At 41.2% G+C, this 15,846-nt stretch overlaps 3 protein-coding genes across 4 annotated transcripts; 1 reads left to right on the forward strand and 2 right to left on the reverse strand.

Annotated features, from left to right (window-relative positions):
• Positions 1-342: 342 nt before the first annotated feature.
• LOC121938176 (uncharacterized) lies at positions 343-4,215 on the reverse strand. 2 transcript variants are annotated; one of them, XM_088073915.1, is made up of 4 exons: positions 3,992-4,215; positions 3,782-3,902; positions 3,626-3,711; positions 343-1,357 (listed from the first exon to the last, which is right to left on the reverse strand). In XM_088073915.1, the coding sequence occupies exons 1-4, from the start codon at positions 4,016-4,018 to the stop codon at positions 479-481; spliced, it is 1,113 nt and encodes a 370-aa protein (XP_087930041.1). In that variant the 5' UTR covers positions 4,019-4,215; the 3' UTR covers positions 343-478. The 2 variants fall into 2 exon arrangements, with proteins under 2 accessions (XP_087930041.1, XP_087930042.1); XM_088073916.1 differs by lacking the exon at positions 3,626-3,711.
• A 740-nt stretch (positions 4,216-4,955) lies between these two features.
• On the reverse strand, positions 4,956-9,576 carry LOC121938177 (uncharacterized). The gene is made up of 19 exons (XM_088073981.1): positions 9,410-9,576; positions 9,266-9,321; positions 9,097-9,186; positions 8,597-8,724; positions 8,376-8,516; positions 8,236-8,304; positions 7,990-8,157; positions 7,796-7,892; positions 7,506-7,711; positions 7,232-7,382; positions 6,960-7,168; positions 6,752-6,872; positions 6,466-6,671; positions 6,267-6,384; positions 5,997-6,169; positions 5,567-5,661; positions 5,354-5,472; positions 5,128-5,268; positions 4,956-5,059 (listed from the first exon to the last, which is right to left on the reverse strand). The coding sequence occupies exons 1-19, from the start codon at positions 9,430-9,432 to the stop codon at positions 5,013-5,015; spliced, it is 2,358 nt and encodes a 785-aa protein (XP_087930107.1). The 5' UTR covers positions 9,433-9,576; the 3' UTR covers positions 4,956-5,012.
• A 125-nt stretch (positions 9,577-9,701) lies between these two features.
• On the forward strand, positions 9,702-14,087 carry LOC121962425 (uncharacterized). The gene is made up of 19 exons (XM_088073980.1): positions 9,702-9,858; positions 9,947-10,002; positions 10,088-10,177; positions 10,503-10,630; positions 10,713-10,853; positions 10,926-10,997; positions 11,093-11,263; positions 11,340-11,436; positions 11,511-11,719; positions 11,868-12,018; positions 12,104-12,312; positions 12,392-12,509; positions 12,593-12,798; positions 12,889-13,006; positions 13,108-13,280; positions 13,371-13,468; positions 13,549-13,667; positions 13,741-13,890; positions 13,960-14,087. Exons 1-19 carry the CDS (start codon positions 9,836-9,838, stop codon positions 14,004-14,006), a joined length of 2,376 nt encoding a protein of 791 aa, XP_087930106.1. The 5' UTR covers positions 9,702-9,835; the 3' UTR covers positions 14,007-14,087.
• The last annotated feature ends 1,759 nt before the right edge of the window (positions 14,088-15,846 follow it).

Here is a 15,846-nt window from a genome sequence, read left to right on the forward strand (position 1 = left end):
TGAGCTGTACTGCCATTGTGACGTTAGCTTGTTAGCTTGTGTCAGTAGCCATCGTGGAATAATACTGTAGCTCCCCCTGCAGCTTGTTGTTAGTGAAGACGGGATATATGTGGATAAGCTGTAAATGTACAAAATGTTGTAAATAATGAGTGGGGGGGGGATTACGTCCTTCAGAAACAGTAGTAGTGCTTTTAATAAAAACTTGTCTTTTTAGCTCGAGGCTCAACTGCTGATTTTTTATTGAACACCGATACATGTAGTCAGAAAAAAGCAAAACTTAAACATTGTTTTTAAACTGAAAACAGATTCTTATTCTGGAGAAAAATGTTGTTTTTGGAAGGCAGACTTTGGTCAAAGTAACTTTTAGAGAAACCAAAGCAAAAGAAGCTCAACTAGTTTCCAAAATGAGAGCAGGGTAGTAAAAAAAAGTCCCTGAATAACTCACCCAGGGACAAGAAGACTCTCAGGTTTAAGACAATCACTGCACGACATCCAGCGCTTCCATCTCTCCGAGGCTCAGGAGCACGTTCACGGCATCTTCCTCTGACTCTGACAGCATCTGTTCCTTCACTTCTGGAAAATCTCCAGCGGCGCTCGATCTGCACTTTGAGTTTGAGGAAGGTGAGGACTGAACTGGCAGACGACCACCTGCGCTTCTTCCATCCAAAAATCCAAAATCCCCCAAGTCTTGCCTTCCTTTTGTCCTGGCACGACAAAAGTCAATGTATCCAATATTGTTTTGGGCACAAGCGTGAGTTATTGATGCAGGCAAGGTCTCGAAACTTTGTTGGCTTTCAGTGCTTATTGACGAGTCCTCATGACACTGGTATGGCACAGCATCAGAAAGTGTTACTGCTGATTTATCGTGGTTTTGGCCCCAGATTTTGTCCTCCTCCATCAGGCTGAAGCGACTCATGAGGGTGTTGGCTGCCTCGAGCTCTGAATCCGACCAGCATCTTCCCTGCTGCACCTGATTTTGTAAACTGGCCTCACGCTGATGCTGCACATCACTCCAGAAGGACTCACATACTCTCTCAGCTGGATCCATGGGTTCAGAGTGAAGGAACAAGATAGGGTTCAAGTCCGTAGGTGGAGCACCGAGGCTCTCGTCGCTCTGTAGAGGCTCTTGGTGGTGCAGTTTCAGGAGGTGAGTGAGGGCCTGGTCCTCCTCCTGGGTGAGCTGGAGGATGACCCGGTTTGGGTGTGCTGCAACGTGGAGGGTATTTATTCTAAAGGTGAGGCTTCCCAGATCCCTGGTGGGGTGTGATGCTGATCTGAACAGGTCTGGACGGGCTGGTGGAGCCAGGCAGGCAGACATAACTGGTGGAGGAGTGTTGAGCTGGAAGCAATCGAAAACCTGAGGGTGGAACGAGGATTTAATGAAAAAACAGAACAAAATGGATCTGCATGTGCAAGTGTGTGGTTGTGAGACTCTGCCTTCTGCCTGTACATTTTTTATTTTCTGTGTTCTGGACGTCTATGGGCATGTAGCCCCACAGCGCTCAAGTGAGGTCAGGCTTTATAAAAAGGTGCCGACCAAGTGCCAGACCATAATTAGCAGGCATTTGAGAGACACAGTAGTAAAAAAAAAAACGTGGATATAGCTAGACAAAACACCAAACGAGAGTGAATTAGAGGTTGGTTTTTACTTTCACTTTGGCTGTGTGTTGTCAAACAGTAACCGACAATCCTGCATAGTATAAAAACACACAACAAATTTGAACATTAGTGCCTTAGAGTAACTGTCATTATCTGATACTAGGATTTTATTTAGGAAAGCATTCAGGATGTACCTATCAAATAATATTTACTGAAGTCTAAAAGGAAGATTAAATTTAGAGTTGTCCAAAAATAAGAAAACACACAAAAATGTAAAAAAATGAGCATAATTCATAACATGATATTTGAAGTTTAAACTGCTCTAGTTTGCAATAATTACTTCTACATGAAATCATTTTTTATTATTTCTGTACACCTTTTTGCATATTTTGCCATCTTCTTTGTAATTCTGCACTTTTTCTGTGCTACTCTCCAGTTCATTTGAATTAATTTGTTAATTTCTTCACAATATACCAACATCACAGGTTTTTGTGGTACTTTTCTGTGATATGAAAATGGTATATGTGATGCTTTGTCTTCACTGTCAAAACAAACTGCCTCTCCTTTTGCCCTTGGTCTAAATTTCCTCCCAGCCCCCTGGTTGGGGTCTAAGCTCTGTTTGACAGGATGATCCGATCTTATTAAAAGTCCTCTTCTGTCTGAGCCCCTCTATAAGCTCTACTCTCTACAATCACCACCGACCAAAGAGCACAGAGGAGCAGAGAGCATTAGGACCCCCTCATCACCTCAAACTGTCCTCAATACATTCTCACAGTCTGAGGTTGTTTCAATAAACGTTTGATTTAAGAAATGCTTGTGTCACATTCTTAAAAATCATACTTGACAGTGTATTGTCACCACTGTTGCTGTTAGTAGGAGTGCAAAATGCCAGTCCACTCAGGGTCTCAATTCAAATTTTTACCTTCCTGGGCCCAGTTGTTCAAGAAATTCAATCTGGATCAGAATGACCTGGATTTGGAAATCCCACGTTTTGTGATCAAGGATTAGCTAATCCATTTTATTGCATTTCTGCAGGGTTTTTTTTAAAGCAGTATTGGATTGGATTAACCTGATACAGATATACAATATATATATATATATATATCTATATCTATATATATATATATATATTTATGGGCAATTTAATATGTTTATTGCATTTTGATACTGAAAATCCACTCTGAATCCACTCTTCTGCTGGGATCAGGTTAATCCCGATTTCTTAGATCAAAGGTATCCTAAACCTACTAAAACATGACTGATCCTGATCTGTGATCTAATCTTATATCAGAATTTTTTATTTTGAATCACCCATTTTCAAGATTTTATCCAATCCCATACCTGAAATCTGATCAGATTACTTCTGTACAACTGTAACAAGGTGATCCAACTTGATGTTGCTTTTAAAAAGCAGAACAAAAGTTAAACGTTTCAGCAGATCCTGGACAGGGTTCCTACTTTTTTAGGCAAGTGGGATTTAAAACTTTTTAGGGCTTTTTTAAAATGCCAACCAGAATAAAATGTAAGAACATTTTTTACAAAAAACAATACTTAAGAAAAAAAAACCCATAAACCTACATCAACAAGGGACAATTTTGCCCTAATAATTATTGTAACATAAAGCATGACTTTGGTTTGATTTATTGACATAATGTGAAAGACAATCATTTTTGTTTTTTGATTTTGTTTGTTCTTTTTTTAAATAAAGGAACCATTTATTTCAAGATTTTAAAATGCAATGCCAGACCAACACCAATTAAGGCCTTATTTTTATATGAATGAATTCAATGCCATTTAAGTATTTTTAAGGATCCTTGGGAACCCTGATGGCAGAACATGGGTTTTCCAAATCTGGATAATTGTGATGCAGATTAAATATTTTGAACAACTGGGCCCTGGATCCTGAACCAAAGTGTCTCTGAAAACACATCTCGTTTTCTAAATAAGTATGTGGGTGTGTTTCTGTTGTCTATCAAAAACTTAATCCCAACCAGTTTTTAGAAGTAGGACAATAAAGTCCACTTACCAAGTCACTCACTATGTTGGGGACCCTCCTCCCACAGACCATGGTGGGGTCAGTGTAGAAAAACTCTGTTGGGATGATGGGGGGGACTGCAGAGAGGACAGTGAGCTGTAAACTGAGATGAAGCTTTCAAACTGATTTTGGTGAAAACAAACTCACCAGTTTGGCTGTTAAAGTCCGTGTGATGGTGTGGAAAGCCTGCAGCCATGTACAGAGGCAGGAAAGAGGGGTGGTGCAGGGTCCTGTTGGAGTACGGAGGCAGGGTGGACCGCCTGGACCTCTGTTTGAGGAGAGACATGGGGACACGTTGACAACTTTTGTCGACAAAGTGAATTATGTGGAAGAGAGCCAATGTGACAGAAAACTCACGACACAATGTCCTTCATTGTAGCTCATGGTTGACTTTTCTGTTCAATTACGCAGCTCGAGTCAAGAGAGGCAATGAACCAGCGACTTCACATGCTGTCAAAATAAAGGAAAAAGTCAAAAATAAAGAGCTGCGTCAACGTTTATGCTAGCAGCTAACAGCTAGCGCCCCCTGCTGGATGACTGAGAGACCCCGTTCATTTGACTGCTTGTCATTTGTGAAACAAATAAAGATTTGATATTTTTGTTTTTACCCAAAAGACAGTCACCTTTATGTCGCAGGTGGTGCCAATTAGTTGCAATTAGTTACCAGGTGAAACGTAAAACATTTAGTAAATTTGTCTCAAATACAAGTCCTGATCAAGATTTCCAAATTTGTGTGTTGTGGACAGATATTCATTTTTTTTTATTTGTATATATTAAATTGTGTTCATTGGATGCTCAGTAAATATGAAATGTCCAAGTTGTTTTATTTATGGCACAGATTTGTTTTGTCCCCCCCTAAAATAATTCAATTTAAAGTATAACAGGACAGGACAGGACACTTACTGCATTTAAAATTAATTAAGGGGAGACACTTCAGGTGAATAGGGTCAAACTTTTAACTGATAACACCATGAAACCTCCCCAGCTGATTAATTACATTACAATTTTTTTTAAAATCAGGTTTGTTTGTTTTTTTTTTTTAAAGTGTGTTTAAAATAAGCAAAGATGCATTTAATAAAAAAAAAATCTGCTAATTTCCACATTTCCGCAACAAAAACCTAAACATTGGATAAAGCAAGGCTCAAATTCTTGTATCATTTTTTTCATCATTCAAAAGGAAAAAAGGTCTAGCCTTTCTGCCTTGAACAGATATGTACAAATGTCACCCAGATCCACACCTTTCAGTTTGTCCATAAATGTTCAACTTCCTGTGTTGACACTTGGCCATGTGTAAAGTGTTCACATAAGACAAATACAGCAGTTCTAAGAAAACATCTTTATTAAACTCAATTTTCCATTTAAAAAAAGATTGCATTTTTCAAATCTGGCCAGGATTTACTTTAGTTTGCGAGGGTCCTTTTGCTCCTGTGAAGAGATCAAAACAAGCACGTGAGACCGTAGCCCTTTTGAGTTTAAAAAGGAGTAGTTCTTACCTATTCTCCTGGGAAGATTTCTAAACCGAGAAACTTTGATGTAGCGAGCAGGGGGGTGTACGGCAGGCAGGAATGAGACAGGCCGTCTAGCAGGTGTAGTTGTCAGTGCTGCAGTGGGCTTGATGATGGAAATATCAAAGCCTGCAGGGCAGAAAGAGGGAAAAATGCTCAAAATCCCAATATGACGAGTGATAACTGGTCATCTCCAACAGGTGAATTACTGTACCTGATGTGGGCTGTGAAGTGTGGATGATGCTGCCAAAACCATCAGAGTCAGACTCAAACCGGTAAACTGAGAAGAGGCGATGGAGGCCAGCCAGAGGATATGTGCACTGGATTATCACCCTGTATACAAAAAGGATGATGCATTTGTCCCCAACTGGCTACAATTTTCTAGTGTTACAGGATTTTGGCAGTTTAGTATTAACTTTATACATACCTCTCAGTGGCATCATCAGAAACTAGCTTGTTCATATTGAGGTACTTCTTGCTGTAGAAAATCTCATTTTGATATGTCACATTTTCCCTGCCAAGCTGCAGGGAAAAACATGCAAAGTGACACATTTATGACAGATAAGTCATTGTGAGGGCAAGTACAGGAATTTACACACATTAACACATCATTTTTCAATATTTTAACCACATTTCAGAGACGTCTGGTTTAAAATGGTTAGTCCTATAACAAACTTGGGCTTTTCATCTTTATTTGAAGACATTTCGGCATATAACAATGGACCAGATGGACACATAAGTATGTCAATCATCAAGGCTGCAATACTTAGGGAAAATCATAACTTTTTCCAGGATTTTCATGACTGTGGGAACCCTGGATTTAGTCTTGTTTTGTGGTACATTTAAATCAGCAGTACCTCGACTGTGGTTCCACAGCTGTTGAGTGGAAAAGAGAAGAGTGCCCTGGTGTTATCGGTCTCTTTGGGTCCACAGTATTTGTCAACAAGGTTTGTTCTAGCAGGATTTCCTCCACTTGGGATGGCCAGAGACAAGTCAGCCACCACAGTCATCCTCCCGTCAGTCGAACACACTGAGGAAAGATTTTTTAATTGTGTCAGCAAAATATAAAACTCAGCTGTTCAAGAGTGGGGAAAAAACGAGAAAAAAAAAAAAAAAAATGTCCTTACGAATGAATTCAGTGTTTGAGAACGGGCAAGTCTTGACAGTTGAACTCTGGACTTCTGATGTTTCGTGATCCCGCATGAGGATCTCGAAGGTGCCAGAGAAGCCTTTCAAATTGACGTCCTAGAAAACACACTACACTTAGTCTCTATGTTCAGAGCTAAAGAGTTGATGCAACCAAGTAGTAATTTTTACTCATCTCACCTTGTACTCATAGCCATGAGTGAAGAGCGGCACGTCGAGCAGCAGACTCTGGCTGTCGTTGCTCATGATGTAGCCGTGCTGGGCCGCCAGCTCTGATGTCAGCGGGTCTGAGTTGATAGTGATCTCCCACAGGTAGTCAAAAGGCCGGTGGTCCAGTCTGAAGCTGATGCCAGACTCAGTACAGACGGCATCAAAGACTGGAGAAGCTGTCAAACACAAGACAATGTGTTACTCTACTCATTGCTAATATAAACAGCAAAGACTATTCTTAATCTAATGGACGTACAAACATTGCTGAACAAAGCCACAATAGACTCGTGGTGGCAGTAAGACTCATTATCAGGCAGGACTGTCAGTGTGAAGTTGATGTCCAGCTTATACTGAAGAACTGCATCTGCTTTAGAGAACTAGGAGACAAAAAACCATAACGATTACAAAGAACACATCCGAATGTTGCAGCAGTCTTGGGCTCAGACTTCAATGACATAATTTACCTGCTCTTCAATGATCAGGTCATCAAAAGCCACCTGCAGAGTGTAGCCATGAGTGCTGTTGGGATGAACAACCTCTGTGATGGTGTGGCTGCTCATGTTCATGAGTGGAACTGAAAATTCATGTCCATTCAAATTAACAGCAGCCAACTCAACATCCTCAGGGACGTCTCTGAGGTAGACCATGAACGTGCGCTCCTCAGGAACTGTTCCTGCAATTAAAACCATTCAGATTATGGCTGCATCAACTTGAATGCATTTGTTATTAGACTTACTGTTTTCAGTGAAAACAGGGCGTGGCAGCAGGGGAGTAGCCAGTGTCCTGTGGAAACGAAGTCTGGTGTCTACATGATCCTCATCTGACAGGATTTGTTCCAAGTAGAGATGAAAGACATAAAACTCGTAGAGATCGTCAGACACAACGCTCTGAAACAGACAAATTAGTTAAAAACATGAACAATTCAGATATGTGGCTAGTAGTACTTTTCTTCTGAGGTCTCACAGCATACTTTCTCAAAGATCAATCCTTTTTGATTTGTGCCATCTCACCTTCCTGTATCCTCCATCAGCATTATTAGGGATGCTGATCTGAACTGTGGTGTTGTGCTTCACAATGTAGCCTCTCTCCTCTGCAACAGGCTGCTCCACAAGTTCACCATTGAGACCAAGGTGAAGTTGTGTGGCGTCAAGACCCGGGTACGGCACCTCAGGAGCCTCCCACATCATGTAACCACTATCATCATAAGAGCCTTCATCTGTGGACATTAAACCAATGCTAAAGCTTTACTTTGTGTCTGTCAAGAGGATAAAAAAAAAAAAAATGAAACAGTAATACTAACACATGGAGCAAGCAGCTTCCAAGTCCACCATGAGGACGACCCAGTTTTTTCTGGAGAACAGAGTTGCATGAACCACCTCTACTGGAACACCATCCACCTGGAGAGTTACACTCAAATCAAAAGCTGCTTTGGATTGAATTATTTAAAAAAAAATAAATAAATAAAAAAAAATCATTGTGCGTCAGTGCTTTTACCTCAGTGCTGAATGAGTCAGGTTGTCCATATGGAGCACGAAATATCAGCCTCCCATCTGTCATGTCAAACACGTACCCCTGCTTACGAGCTTCAGAGAGGTTCATGGGTGGCAACTGCTCCTCATTTCTCTGAAACATCACCTGCCAGTCTGAAATGGAGCTTTGGGCCTGGAAACAGTTTCAAGTGTTAAAGAAATGACACTTAACTAACAGTGCGATAAAAACCTGAAAATATATGAAACATACAGGATGTAGGGCATTCAAGTCTTCTTTCTTTATCGCAAATGCACAGGTGACATCACGCCTCACAGACACCTGGAAACAAATCGCAGTCAGTCAAAATCTTAAACTACACCATGAACTTTAGAAAATGTAACCAAGCTTACCTCCATGTAGTTGACCTCACAGGTAACCTCTCTGGGAGACCAGGGCAGAGAAGGAGAACAGGTCTTGTGCAAAGCATAGGTGACATTATTTCCTTCATTTGCCGTAACCAGGTTGAAGTTGAATGTGAACACTTCATCATCCTGAAAGGAGAAAATGATGGATGTCACATCTACGCTGTACGGAAAGACAAATGCTTTTTTTATATGCAAGTTGTACGCACTTTGTTGTCAGCGTGACAGCTGAAGTAAGAGGCTCGGAGGTCCACATGGCCCGCGAGAGGGAGGACACTGACGGTGTAGCCACACTGAGCTGCATACTCCTTCGTGATGGCGTACACACCTGTCCCATCTGGAAGGGAAACGTTAGATCTGTAATGCAGCTAAATATTGACACCAAACCTGTTCCTGGAAAGTAGATACATAAATTGGTATGATTTGAGATGAATTATATGGAAAAAGGTTAAATTAAATTCCTAAAATAAACACATGATGGCCTAGCCCCACCTTTTGAAACCTGAGCAAATTGGCTTTATTTATTTTAAACATGGGGAAAAAGGCAATGGGCATAAAATGAAGAAAAGACCCCAAAACTGGCAAAAAATTAGCAAACAGTATGAGAAAACTACATGAAAATTAGACAAGAAAATGATGACAACAAAAATGATGTCACCTCAAGGATTAAAGGTAGTGACAGAGCATGATGAAGCTGTGCAGGACTTACCAACAGCCTCAAAACGAGGTTCCTCCCCAATAAAGGAGAGATCAACAGATATCATGAGGTAACGATCATGACACTCCATATGAAGAACTCCTAGGTGCACAAAAAAATTTAAGCTCAAAATATGAATATCTTGTGAATACTCAGAGAAATGAGCTGATATTTTAGTTACCGTCTGGAATCTCTGCACATTTTGCAGCTGACCACACATACAGGAGGAAGGCAACACTGAAAGACAAAAGCAAAGTGTCGCTTGCATGCAAAAATGTCAACATAAATGAAACTTCATAGCCTTTAAATCACTAAAGCACCTTACCTAAGGCAAAACCCAAACGCCATAGCCACTAATGTGTTGGCAGTGTCTAAAGCTAGCCAAGCTGCTAGCAAACTACACCTGCTGAACAACACAAAGCTAAAGCAAACACTTTTGTGTGTATATCCTGTCTGTTACACCTGCTTTTATAAGTCCATTTCTTCACCCATGAGGTTCTCAACTCCAACCTCATAAGCTGCAACTGATTGCTAGTGATTGCTAGTGAGCTGCACATGTGGCTGTAACACCTGAGGGCCTCTGATTGGTTGGTGAAGAAACTGATTTATAAAAGCTGGTGTAGCAGAGACCAGTGCATGGTGCCAGTTTGGCCAAGATACACCAAACAAGTGTTTGCTTTAGCTTGTGTTGGTTAGCAGTAGTTTGCTAGCAGCTAGGCTAGCTTTAGACACTGCCAGCACATCAGTGGCTATGGCTTTTGGGTTTTGCATTAGGTAGGTTGCTTTTATAGCAATTTACATGCTTTTAGTTGACATTAATGCAGGTGTATCTTTGTAATTTATACCTACTTTTGTCTTACAGTGTGACATTGCTCCTGTCTGTGTGGGCAACTGCAAAATGTGATCAAATTCCTGATGGTAAGAGTTTAAATTTCTGCTTAACGCATGGCTGTAGTCATTAGTATACATCTATATTCAAATCTTAACTTGTTCATTTATGCAGAAGTTCTTCATATGGAGTGTCGTGATCGTTACTTCATGATAGCTATTGATCTCTCGTTCACTGGGAATTCACCTCATTTTGAAGCTGTTGGTAAGTACTGCACAACTTCAGAAATGATTTTAATAGGGCGAAGACATCACGTACCATTTAATGCATTTTTCTCCAACCACAGTCTCTGATACATCGACTGGCTGCTAGAGAAATCTGGGAAATCACCAGGTGTCTTTATAAAAGTGCAAACTTTTGATCTACAGTGGCTCTAAAACCCTGTTCTTTTTTTAGTCAGTTCTCAAAACCTCTCGTGTTTTCAACTTCAAATTTAATAGGTCAGATGTTCTAAAATGTATAGCTGAAGCATTTCACGAAAACTGTCTACAAACAGTGTTGGAGCACACTTAATGTAATTCTCTTCCAGATGGGACAGGTGTGTACGCCATCACGAAGGAGTATGCAGCTCAGTGTGGCTACACCGTCAGTGTCCTCCCTCTCGCGGGCCATGTGGAGCTCCGAGCCTCTTACTTCAGCTGTCACGCTGACAACAAAGTGCGTAAAACTTGCATATGAGACAGTTCAAGACTTTTACAGTTTCGATTAGATGCAGCATCCCATCATTTTCTCCTTTTAGGATGACGAAGTGTTCACATTCAACTTCAACCTGGTTACGACAAATGAAGGAAATGAGGTCACCTATGCTTTGAAAAAGACCTGTTCTCCCTCTCTTCCCTGGTCTCCCAGAGAGGTTACCTGTGAGGCCAACTACATGGAGGTAAGGTTAACTTAACTGCAACAATTAACTAAAGAGAATTTTGGATTCTTACTAACACTGAATTCTCTATAGGTGTCTGTGAGGAGTGATGTGGCCTGTCCAAGTGGGACAAAGAAGGATGACTGGGATGCTGTGGTCCAAACAGTATGTGTGGCATTGCCTTTTTGGGAATTTCTCACCTTTTTGGGCTCAAGTAACGCACAAGACAAAAGCTGTTTTAATATTCGTTCAATTTCCAGGCTTATACCTCAGCCGCCTCAGACTGGCAGGTGATGTTCCAGAGGATGGATCAGGAGCTGACGCCCATGAGCCTGACTGATGCTCAAGAGCAGGGGTATGCGTTTGACTTGACGGATGGGAGGCTGGTATTTCGAGCTCCGTATGGACAACCTGACTCATTCAGCACTGAGGTAAACCACTGTTGCATGTTGGGTTTTTAACAATCATATGATCCAAAGCCGCTTTTGATTTTGAGTCTCTCTGCAGGTGAATGGTGTTCCAGTAGAGGTGGTCCATGCAACTCTGTTCTCCAGACAAAACTGGGTCGTCCTCATGGTCGACCTGGAGGCTGCTTGCTCCAAGCGTTAGTATTACCCCCCCCCCACCACCAACTTAACAGACACAAATTAAAGTTAATACTGGTATAATTTTCCACAGATGAAGGCTCATATGATGACAGCGGCTACATGACATGGGAGACTCCAGATGAACTGTACCCGAGTCTGGGCGATGTGCAACTCAACCTTGGTCTCAATGGTGAACTTGTGGAGCAGCCAGTTGCAGAGGAGAGAGGCTTCATTGTGGAGAAGCACAACACCACAGTACAGATCAACATCCCCTATAATGCTGATGGAGGATACAGGAAGGTGAGATGGCAGAGTTGCAACCAATCTGCAGTGTTGGAGGCATTCAGGCTTCTCACATGTAAATTATGGGTATGATAAAGGGGACTTCTGCTCTAGTAGCACACTTGAAAGACTCCAATTTTCCTTGATGAATTATGTTCTTTTGCAGAGCTTGGTGTCTGACGGCCTCCACGAGTTCTACATCTTTCATCTCTACTTGGAGCAAATCTCTGTGGACGAGGATCATGTAGACACCAGACTTCGTTTCCACAGGACACTGGCTACTCCCCTGCTGCCACGCCCGGTTTTCACTGAAAACAGTAAGTCTAATTACAAATGCATTCATGTTGATGCAGCCATAATCTGAATGTTTTGTTTTTTGTTTGTTTTTTTTTTTCAATCAAGGAACAGTTCCCGAGGAGCGCACGTTCACGGTCTACCTCGGAGACGTCCCTGAGGATGTTGAGTTGGCTGCTGTTAATTTGAATGGACATGAATTTTCAGTTCCACTGACAAACACGAGCAGCCACACCATCACAGAGGTTGTTCATCCCAACAGCACTCATGGCTACACTCTGCAGGTGGCTTTTGATCACCCTGTTGTCATGCAGGAGGTAAAGGGTTTTAAATTTTGTCCAGTTTTATCCAGATTCATGCTTGTTTGTACAAGAGGTATCCATTTTTTTTCTCTAGTTCTCTAAAGAAAATGCAGCGATGCAGCACAGACTGGACATCAACTTCACACTGACTGTTGAGCCTGAAAACGAGCCTTTCTACCAGCTGACATCAGTCATGGCGTTATCTGACGCCTGTAAGTCACTAACTTAATTTTTTGGACTTGCTCAGTTCCACTTTGTGCATGAATCAGTTAACACATTGTCTTGTGTTTGACAGCTCCTCCAGTCTTTGATGCCATCTGTACTGAGTCTGGCATTAGCTTCAGACTGGACCACCGGCCTTTTGACTACCTGTGGGAGATCACTATCGACTCAGACCCGCTGACATCAGAGCTGGCGGCCCAGCACGGCTACATCATGAGCAACGACAGCCGGAGTCTGCTGCTCGACGTGCCGCTCTTCACTCATGGCTATGAGTACAAGGTGAGATGAGGACGATGACTTGTTGGAAGCATCAGCAGTTGTGTTAGTGTATAACATGCAGATCAGTCGCTATACTTATTTTTTAAATAGGACATCACTTTGTATGGCTTCTCTGGCACCTTCGAGATCCTCATGCGGGATCATGAAACATCAGAAGTCCAGAGTTCAACTGTCAAGACTTGCCCATTCTCCAATGCTGAATTCATTAGTAAGAGAATCCTGTTTTTTATTTGGGTTTTTTTGATCACCTGCAATAAGAGTGGTTGTGGTCTCCATGGTTGGCTCATAAACTTAAACCTCTTTCTGCAGTGTGTTCAACTGACGGGAGGATGACTGTGGTGGCTGACTTGTCTCTGGCCATCCCAAGTGGAGGAAATCCTGCCAGAACAAACCTAATGGACAAATACTGTGGACCCAAAGAGTCAGATGACACCAGGGCACTCTTCTCTTTTCCACTCAACAGCTGTGGATCCACAGTCAAGGTACTGCTGTTTTAAATGGTTAACACACAGGACATCATCTGGCAATGAGTGTGCACCTAAATATAATGCTTTTTTTTTTTTTTTTCCCAGCTCGGCAAGGAGTATGTGACCTATGAAAATGAGATTTTCTTCAGCAAGAAGTTGCGTGCTCTGAAAAATCCTGTAGACTCCAGCAGTAATATCAACAGGTAGATCTTTGACCCAAATTCCTTTTGTCTGTTTTACCAGTCTTTTCATAAAGCAGATTATAATCCCTGTTGTCTTGCAGGGTGACGATTCAGTGCACCTATCCGCTGGCTGGACTGTTTCGCCTCTTCTCAGTCTACAGGTTTGAGTCTGACAGTGTTGGTGTCGGCCGCATCGTGCATTCTGCACACTCCACTGAAGGTGGGTGGTTGCTCTGAATAAACTGTTTTACTGAACATGATCGCATGGTAAAATATTTCATCTTCTACTTTAGGTCTACAGGGTCCCACTATCAGTCCCACTATAATGCTTCAGACTCCAGTGTCTACTACCAGACACGGCAAAAGACCTGTCTCAATACGACCGGGTTACCAGCCTCAGTACATTAAAGTATCCAGCTTTCTGAAAAATCTTCCTAAGAAAGGTCAGTGGTCAATGAAAACTTTCATATTTTGGAGTTAATCTTTACCTTAATCTGTAATTCTCTCTACAGGAGCCAAAGGACCCTCACAAACCAAAGTGCAATCCACCTTGTTTTGAAGGACTGACTGTATTTTAATTGCAAATTTCATTGTCACTAAAAAATCAATAAATTTGTCTTTAAAAAAAAAAAAAAAAAAAGCAGATGTCATTGAAAATTTGAACCAACACTTGTATATAAAAGGACAAACTTTCTAGGTTGAGCATCTGAGTAGAGAAAGTAGATAGGAGTGTTTTGTCTTTTTTTTTTTATTTTTTTTTTTATTTACAGCAGATTTAAGGTTGTAAATTAAAGCATGTTTAATTTGTGCAGTTGCTTCTGTGAAGCACCATTTCTTGAGCTGTACAAGCTTGAGCCCAAACCTGTCCTGCAAAAAAACGACAGCTCCTTGATTTATGCAGAAGCAGTGACTATTTGTGTGTGGGAGGATTTAATGTCACATTTTCAAATAGGTCTATTTTCTGCAAATGTGCATTACTTGGTGATATGCTAATGCCTGGGTCCACATTGAAGTGGTCTAGTATTGCAATAAATTATTAATCTGATTAAGGAGCACTGCAGGGAGATTAATGCCATTACTAAGCCATGTGTCAACCATTGGGAGTAAAACCACAATGGTGAATGGGTCCAAGTATTTTCTGCTAATTGTTTAAAAATGCAGTGCAAATTGTCTAAATACCTGAAAGATGCTACAGTACATAGCTCCAGGCATGATAAATCAGACTCTCTGAATGGGTTCTTCATTAGAAGCCTTTAAGGTCTGCATACTACAAAATCTTGGCAAATCAGTCAATACCCCACTCTTGAGATTTGAAGCCTTTGTGTCTTAAGGCAGTTGCTAACAAGTGGCTATATGCCAAACTGTGCCTAATGCAGTTTTACAGCCTTGTTGTGGTGGTGTGACGGTAGCGTAGTTTATAGCCTAATATTAGCCTTTAACTCCTAGTGTGACTGAATTAAGCCTTCAAACATCCTGAAAGTGATTAATTTGTGAAGATTATTTTGGTGAGCAAAACAAGTATCAAACATTTGTTTCCCACAGCTTATTTTCTGCAATGGCACAAAATTCCATAAAGGGAATCGGGGCAACATTAGCTTCCAGAAACCTACAGAAAAACATCCCTGGGCCACTATCGAGGCTGTTCTGAATCAATATGTTAACAGACATGGATTTAAAAGTGAATGGGTTTTGGTTAGATGCCTCATAACATATGTGGTAACACAAGCTTTAGTTCCTTACATTTTTTTATCATAATACATTAAAATACCAGCCTGAATTTAAGTTTTTCATGGCTAAGTGAGACTATAAAACATCAAATAGCCAAACATGGCTTTACAGCCTCATGGTGGGGATGTTAAGTCATACAACCATACCAGTTAGCTAAAAAGCTATTAGCTTTTTAACAAGTATTAAACATTGCCAGATCTTATGTACTGCAATAATCCATAGGCTTTTTGACCACACTAACTTCTGCATCAGCCTACATAAAGTCATCCCTGCAGTACTTTCACTTTGTAGGACGTAACTTACTCAGGGCTCACGCACTGATCACGCTAAAATGAACTAACATTTTCTCATTTAGGAAATTCTAGTCACCGGTTCAGGCGTAAGATTTACTTGTATGTTATGCTTATGTCAAATCAGACCCACAATGGACAATGAAAGAAAATGCTCCAAAACCAGTTTATTTCCACATTTTTGTCCAGACCTGGTGCCTACATGACCCACAATGGCAGTCATTAGTTGTGTTCAAATTCAGGTGTTATTTAAGTTGCAGCAAAAGTGCCCTCAAGCAGAAGTTATCAATGGGCTGAAAAGTTGTTCCTACTTCGCTTGTCGCTTCTTCCAGTGGTGTTTAGTGGTATGCTAAACATGTAAAAAGACTAACTCACAGCCAA

Source organism: Plectropomus leopardus, chromosome 23 (assembly GCF_026936395.1).
Source record: "Plectropomus leopardus strain MGB_pleo_1.0 chromosome 23, ASM2693639v1, whole genome shotgun sequence".
In the NCBI taxonomy this organism is placed as follows: Eukaryota; Metazoa; Chordata; class Actinopteri; order Perciformes; family Serranidae; genus Plectropomus; species Plectropomus leopardus.